At 46.7% G+C, this 8280-nt stretch overlaps 1 protein-coding gene across 5 annotated transcripts in view; it reads right to left on the bottom strand.

Annotated features, from left to right (window-relative positions):
- Positions 1–2162: 2162 nt before the first annotated feature.
- PAX7 (paired box 7) overlaps positions 2163–8280 on the bottom strand; it is a 171172-nt gene continuing 165054 nt past the window's right edge. For all 5 annotated transcript variants that reach the window (XM_083454058.1, XM_083454055.1, XM_083454054.1 and 2 more), the window contains one exon: positions 2163–4461. In XM_083454058.1, the coding sequence (XP_083310184.1) occupies positions 4346–4461 (116 nt within the window). In that variant the 3' untranslated portion in view covers positions 2163–4345. The remainder of the gene's footprint in view (positions 4462–8280) is intronic.

The following is an 8280-nucleotide window of genomic DNA, read 5'->3' as shown; positions in this document are numbered from 1 at the left end:
ATAGTAAACACGACCATTTGGTTCCTCCCCTTCAGCTCACCTTGAATTTTTGTGTTTCTTTTTGGGTGTTGCCTTCCACCTGCCCTTTGCTGGTTTCCTATCCCCAGAATTTTTGCTGCTCATCTAATAAATCAATTAAAACCAACCCCCAATGTATTTGTCCTTCTTCCACCAATGAATTTAAATTTCCTTTCACGAAAAAGAAGATAGAGGCAACTTTCCATTCCCCACCCCACCCCCTAAAGCAAAACTCACCCCAAACCCCAAAAGTTATTGGAATGTATTTTGAAAACATACAATACGCAAAAGGTCCTACACTGTTCTGCCTCCCAAGCCTTTATATATATATGTATATATATATATATATATATTTATTTATATTTATATATGTGTATTTTTAAAAACTACCACAGCACTCACTGTGTGTTTAGTAATATAGAGAGAGAGAAGAAAGAGAAATGCCAACTTTCTATAAACAAACAGCACGTGACCGAGTTTCCACTTAAGGTACGTAGGTACCACCTCCAAGAGCTGAGGAGCTTCTCCTCTTCAGCATACTCTTCTAAGCTCTATATTTACAGCAGCGGCTTAGATGGCTGTGCACTTTTGTGGCAAAGAGAAGTGGCAAATAACATTGCTATTCACTAGCATCATTCCATAGCATCCAGCATCCCAGATGGACTCGGAGATCCAGGGATCTGCAGGAATAATGGCTGGGGATAAGTCACAGTCTGGTGTGTGTGTGTGCTGCTTTATTATATATGTACAATTGCAAAAACCGATGCGGAAATTGGGAGTGAGTGGAAAACAGGCAGCAGGGTTTTCCAACGGTGCTACTTCCTGTTTATGTGGCATTGGTGACTTTTGGTTGAAGTAGAGTTACTATGCATTTTGCATATGTATATGGAATTGGGAGAACTCAATGCTGCCCTTGAGCTACCCCTCCCACCCCCCCCCCCAAATATATATATGCAAAAACAATCCGAGATCTAAACATGGTTTCTGTGCAGGGCCAGATTTAGGTTTGATGAGGCCCTAAGCTACTGAAGGTAATGGGGTCCTTTATATGTCCAGCTGTCCTTTTGTCAACAACAAATTGTTGTTCTTTTTTGTGTTGAATATATGCTATATTTATGGACCTGATAGGTATCTAAAGCCATTTGCCCATAACAAAATATGTATTTCATCAAAGTAATTTTTTTCCTTTAAATTTTTGGGGGGCCTCCCAAGAGAGTGGGGCCCTAATCTATAGCTTTGTTTAGCTTATACGTAATTCTGGCACCGTTTCTGTGATATGAGCGAATTCGCCTTAGAGTTGTGAACTCTTGAGATGAGAAATTTTGGTAGATGGGCCGGGACTGTGGCTGGAGCTAGAGGTAAATTCCGTATCTTGGAAACTCTTAAAACCATCCAGAGTAGATGGTTTGTCAAGGTGAAAGCAGTAGAGAAGGAAACTGGTCACCCGTGGCTTTAAACGAGGCTGAAAGGAATTTGAGAGATGGAATGACTTTTCTGAACTTAAAACTACCAGCTCTTCCTAATTTCCCACCTTGTATTTGTGGGATGTAAACACAGGAGCAGTCAATGACAACATTCCTAGAGTGTACATGTTAGAACATGGGGAGGGATGTCAGTCCAGCAAGCAGGTAAACTTCCTGGGGACGGACTTCCTCCGCATGTGACCAGAGGTGGGTGTGGCCTCACCTGTGCAGGTAAATGATAAAAGCACAGGTCAGGCAGCCATATCTCTCTCTCTCTGCCATCTTTCTTCGATGAGGAAACATCTAAGGATGCTCTCTTGGCTTTCAGCCAAGAGAGGAGATAAGGACTATCTTGCTACAAGATAGATTCTAAGTGTATGTAACCTTTTTAAAGCTGTCTGCCTTCTGGGATCATACTGTGAACAGAACGTGAGTAAACTCTTTTATACTTTTATAAAGACTGTGTCGTGTCTTGTATTTTAAGAGGGAACAAAAGGGAAAATTACCAGATTAATTATTATAGTGGTTCTAGCGAACCTGTGCAGACGTTACCGTTGTGAAATTAAAGGGGAATGTCTATAAACTCTGCTGATATTTTGGGAACTTGTTAGCACAAGTTGGATTAGGATATAATCTCACAATATATCCTCTCCTGCACCCCTGAACATTCCCACAGTATTTTCATTATTCTTCCACTTCCTGGCTTGAAGGTTTGCCTGTCTGACATTGCACTCATGGTTCTCCTAATTTTGGAAAGCAATAATTTTTGGAACCGCTTAAAAACCCACCACATGCCCACTGGTGAATGCTGTTGGATTTAAGGGAGTTTTCGGGGAGTGGGGACTTCGTGGACACACACAATGAAGACCTTGCAACACCCATGAGGTATTCTGAACATCAGGAGAGTCTAGCCTTGCTATCTGATATGCTTTGAACTCAAAATGCTACAGAGTGAACCAGTGACCTTGGGGTGCAAAGCAAGCTGCTCTGCAATTGAGCTGCAGACACTTCCCAAGAGGAAAGGCTAGCACCGATGCAATGGAATGCTCCCTAAGGCAAAGGAAGCTGCCTTAGACCATTGGTCCATCTAGCCCAGTATTGTTGACACTGACTGGCAGTGGCTCTCCAAGGTTTCATTTAGGGGGTGTCTTCCAACCCTATCTGGAGATGCAATTGGGTCTTGAATCTGCTCTACCACTGAAAACCATCCATCCTAATACAGATTGTTGGCTACCACTGCCAGCCAATTGTTTCGACTGTCCTTTTCTCCTGTCCTTGAACTTTCTCATCTCCTCTTTTTCCATCAAACGGAATATACAAGGTCACCCCTGGAATAAGTTCCTCCAGGGGTATTGTTAGGAGATGACCCAGATGACCTGCTCCCTGCCCCCCCCACTTTGTAACAAGGCAACTGGGGGCACTACAGAGTACATTGCCCGCGAAATTCTGCCATCTTCACATGCCCAGAGGCATTTCTTTTAGTTTCAATGTGCACATAGGCAGCAGACCTTGCCAACAGGTTGTGGGGGAGGTCAAAGGTCCCAATCCATTTGTGGGCCCAGAAAACCCTGCTGGTACCCCACAGCTCAGAGTGAGCCCTGGCAGACATTGATTCCTGCCTCCCACTCTGAAATCCAGCCCAAATTTGCATTTGCACTAGGGGTAAAGAATGTGGGTCCATACAGACCTTGCTGGGCTTCTGAACCGCATCAGCAACAGTGGAAATGTGCATATGGAAACATTCTGCAAATTAGTGTCGCATGGGCCAGTTCCTGAATCTTTTAAATACCTAGTTTTAATAAAAGCACCTCCCACAGAAGACTTCCATTTGCAAGCTGGGTGCCGCTGACTGTATAGCAGTCAAAATCCACCAGAAGGGTGAAGAAAATGAAGAGTTTCCCCCTATCTTCATTGTCACCATGTGGTGGACTTGTAGATGAATAGATTCATCCAACAGGACCCAATGCAACTTTGAAGCCAGGGTGTGTGGGATTTTTGACAGCCTATTCAACAAGGGGTCCCTTGCATTTGTTAATATACTTGGCTCCCTAGATTGCTAGAACGTGGCAATTTTAAAACGCCATAGGCGAACAGAGTTGTGTGGTATTCATCATGCATCTAACCTCCAGCTTCCTCAGATTCTGTCTCAACTGCCTGCAGAATTAGTGGTCCCCAAACTGGAAAAAAAAAGTTACAATATACATCAAATCTCCCTCTCCCCAACACATTGAATTGAGATGCACTGTAACCTCACCCCCTTTTGCTATACCTTCTCCATTTTTGGTCCAAACATTTTCCCATTTGGTCCCAAGATCAACACTTAACAATCACCAGGATTCCTCCTCCACAGGCAATGCCGATCATGTACAATAACTAAATGGGCCTGGGGGGCAGACAGACGAAAAGAATCTACCTATCTATCTATATATTTACGAAGAAAACAGGTTCCACAGTGACTTAAGCCCAGAGGCCACATCAATGGAAGGTCCATAACTGTTGGTTGTTTACGGCGTTGGCTAGGAGGGCTTGAACATCAGGGGGGAAATAAACATCGGATCACACTCATTGTCTCTGGCCTTTGAAGGGGTCAAAGTCACCATAGGCGAGCGCTTTCTTAACAGGTCTGCACAGTAAGAATTTGGATTAGTGGAAGATTCTCCCTTCCTTCCTCAGTTGTCTTTGTCCTTCAGGAGCAGGCGAGATTTGGAAGGTTCACTGCTTAAGGTCCCAGAAGTAGAAGGGCGTTGACAGAGCTGGGTCCTTGGAAGGCTGGTGGCAGAAGTGGGGTTTTTTCCTTCCATTTTTCATTTGTGTCTCATTGGTGGTCGACTATCAATGTAGGCGATGTCATGTGGCCGCATCCATCAGTAAGCTTGGCCTGTTTCAACTGGTAGGAGACCCAGCACAGCCGAATGTTCCCCAAGCTTCATTCTACGCTGTGTGGACAGGCTCACGTTCTTGGTCAGATAGTCAACTGCGGCTGGGGAAAGGAAGAGAAGGAGTAAACGACAGAGGAAGAGGTAAAGTGTGAATAATGCTATAGAAGAAGCGTTTACAGTTCTACAAAGACACACCCTAGATAAAGATGGGAGAGGCCAGTCAGCCCATGTTTGTCTCATCACCCACCATGGGGCTTCGCAGCTGCAGTTTTTAAAACATGGTATTCATCTGCCATGCCTCTCTCTGATGCATTTTGCATTACAGTGGTACCTCGGGTTACATACACTTCAGGTTACAGATGTTTCAGGTTACAGACTCCGCTAACCCAGAAATAGTACCTCGGGTTAAGAACTTTGTTTCAGGATGAGAACAGAAATCGTGCGGCAGCAGCAGGAGGCCCCATTAGCTAAAGTGGTGCTTCAGGTTAAGAACAGTTTCAGGTTAAGAACGGACCTCCGGAACAAATTAAGTACTTAACCCGAGGTACCACTGTATTTTATTATAATATTGTGTTCTTAGCTACTAGAAGCCACCCTGAGTAATGCCTATGTATTGGAAAAGTGGGATAGAAATTCTTGCCTTTTTTTTTTAAAGTAAGCAGCTAGTCCTCAACACCATACCCCACAACTTCTGAAATCCTATTATTATTATTATTATTATTATTATTATTATTATTATTATTATTATTAAAATTTGTACACTGCCCTTCATCCGGATATCTGATGGTGGTTCATGACAGAAAAATGCAAAATGAGAATACAAATACATAATGAAAAACAAACTCAAACCAATAACCCCACCTCCCACAAACACGCTTAAAAAGCCATGGCTTCTGATTTTTCACTTGGCATCCATCCACACACTTATAAGCCCCCCTTGGCTGCCCCAAAGTGTCGCTTTTTCCATTGTTAAGTCATCTTGCTTTCAAAAGTCAAAACACATGGACTCTATTAATATAGAGACCTAGAAACTTGGTTGAATTTTTTTTTGAAAAAAAGAAAGAAAGCCAGAATCCGTCCAGCATGCGGAATCCTGTGCCCTCATCCTGCACTTGAAAATTTGGGTGCCACGGCAAGAGCCCGTCCTGAGACCTCGAGTTAGTTTGCGGGAGAAGGATAAAAATAAAAGCTCAATAGATTTCTTGGCTGTAAACGGAATTGTGTGACGTGCTTTAGACTTGGCTGGAAGACCCCAAATCCACCATTCTCTGAAGACTGGCAAGTGAAAGTTTATATATATATATATATATATATATATATATATATGAGTAAGTAACTGACACTCCCGATTAGCAGTGCTTCAGTCAAACTCTGTGCCCACCCCCCTCATTCTAATGTCACAAATTAGATTAATACAACGCTGGCAAGGAAGGCACCATTGGTGCCAACGGGTAAACAAATTTCAGCCATCAGCATCCTGTCAGCATCTTGCCCCAAAGGGGGGTCCCTTCCAGGCGAAAATTCTTATTAGACTTGTCACATCCATTAGGAATCCTTTCACGCTTCTGCGTTCCATCAGCGGTTTCATTAGCGCAGCCTCGGCCTCTGGGAATGGCTGGGACTGCTCTGTTCTGGCTCTCCTCCATTCACCTCTTTCTCCGCCCTCCCCATCTCCCCCCACCCTGCCCCTCGCACACCTCCGCCGACACCATCCGGGATGGAGCAGGCGAGTTTCTCACTGCTTGTCTCCACGAGATCTCAGCTTGGCTTCCCCACGAGAGGCCTGGACGGACCCGTAACATTGGCCCGCAGAGCTTCCCAGTACCAGTTGTTGGAAACTGCCGTGGGGGGGAAAGACAGTGCTTCTGTGCTGGGGGGTTCTGCTTGCGGAATTCCCCTCGGGGCACCTAGTTGGCCACTGGGGAAACAGGATGTTGGGGGGGGGGGTAGATGGAACCCCCTTTGGCCTGATCCATAAAAAGGTAAAGATACCCCTGCCCGTAAGGGCCAGTCTTGACAGACTCTAGGGTTGTGCGCCCATCTCACTCAAGAGGCCGGGGGCCAGCGCTGTCCGGAGACACTTCCGGGTCACGTGGCCAGCGTGACATCGCGGCTCTGGCGAGCCAGAGCCGCACATGGAAACGCCGTTTACCTTCCCGTTAGTAAGCGGTCCCTATTTATCTACTTGCACCCGGGAGTGCTTTCGAACTGCTAGGTTGGCAGGCGCTGGGACCGAACAACGGGAGCGCACCCCGCTGCGGGGATTCGAACCGCTGACATTTCGATCGGCAAGCCCTAGGTGCTGAGGCTTTTACCCACAGCGCCACCCGAGTCCCATCCATAGATGCTTCTGAATACCAGTTCTGCGGGAGCCACAGGATGGGAGAGTTCTCCTTGTGCCTGTGCCCTGCGTGTTGGATTCCCACAGGGATCAGGCTGGTCACTGTGAGGACAGGATAGCAGACTAGATTAGCATTGGCCTGAATCAGCGGTCTCTCCTTCAGGGATTCTTGAGCTGTGATTCCTGCATTGCAGCGGGTTGGGCTCCCTCCCAACTTTACAGTTCTGTGACTCTACTAATGTGTGGGGTTCTACACCTGGGACTACACAGGGACGCGGGTGGCGCTGTGGGTTAAACCACAGAGCCTAGGACTTGCCGATCAGAAGGTCGGCGGTTTGAATCCCCGCGACGGGGTGAGCTCCCATTGCTCGGTCCCAGCTCCTGCCAACCTAGCAGTTCGAAAGCACGTCAAAGTGCAAGTAGATAAATAGGTACTGCTCCGGCGGGAAGGTAAACAGCGTTTCCACGCGCTGCTCTGGTTCACCAGAAACGGCTTAGTCATTCTGGCCACATGACCCGGAAGCTGTACGCCGGCTCCCTCGGCCAATAAAACGAGATGAGCGCCACAACCCCAGGGTCAGCCACGACTGGACCTAATGGTCAGGGGTCCCTTTACCTTACACCTGGCAAAGAAAATTGGGTCCTGGGGCTCTGTCGGGCCTCTAAATTAAGCCCCAGTGAGCTGTGTGTGTTTGTGTGTATATATCTATTTATATATAATGTGTGTATATATATATATGTATATGTGTGTGTGTGTGTGTGTGTGTATACACACACACACACACACACACACACACATATTCAACAGGTGGTTCTCCTTCTGTGGGGGTTTTTGAGGGGGAGGGGGAGGGGAAGCTTAGATTTGGGGACTCCAGTAGAAAACGGAGGCCAAACAGGATCGACTGGGGAAATTCATTCTTCGTGGGGATTAATGCATTCCAAAGCGTGGTCAGGCATTTGGTTAGCCTGATCTAGGCATCACTTAGCAATCAGAACAGCAGTGGCTTTATTAAAGGGGAAAGGTGTTTGGGCTGCTGGGGGGAGGGGAGGTTAGCATTTCCACACCTCTTGCCCTCTCCCTTCTGAGAATTCCCCCTCTCTTGAGGCTCCTGCCAAGGCAAAAGGTTGCAGAACAGCAAAAACTTAATAGTCAGTAGGGGAATACCTTTGCCTGTGTTGGTAATGTCCAAGCTCTGCGCCAAGGCAAGGCAGCAGATGTCGTGAGATGTCCCCCCCCCCCGAGGGAGGGGGATCGCCATGCGAAATGTAGAAACTGGAAGCTCATGGGAGCCCAAAACAGCCTACTGAGGAGGTGCCTGTTGCATCTCTGCATGAGTCTGGTCTCCCCACCTTCCTGCATCACTGACCTGCCTGTGAGTGTAGCCGTAGATTTCCCATGCTGTATGAAGAATCCACTCTTAGAAGATGATACCCGCTATGTCTCTGGATGATACACAGATCTCTGCCTGCCTCCTTTCAACCAACCAACTTGGTTGACCCTCTAAGATGTCACTGAGCCAACTTCCACCAACAACCCTCAGTGTTGGTCATGCTGATGGTAGCTGGAGCCCAGCCTCAC

The sequence above is a fragment of the Podarcis tiliguerta genome (assembly GCF_965153285.1).
Source record: "Podarcis tiliguerta genome assembly, chromosome: 8".
Lineage (NCBI taxonomy): Eukaryota > Metazoa > Chordata > Lepidosauria > Squamata > Lacertidae > Podarcis > Podarcis tiliguerta.
Note: the sequence above shows the minus strand (reverse complement) of the source record. Positions and strands in the feature narration are given on the sequence as shown.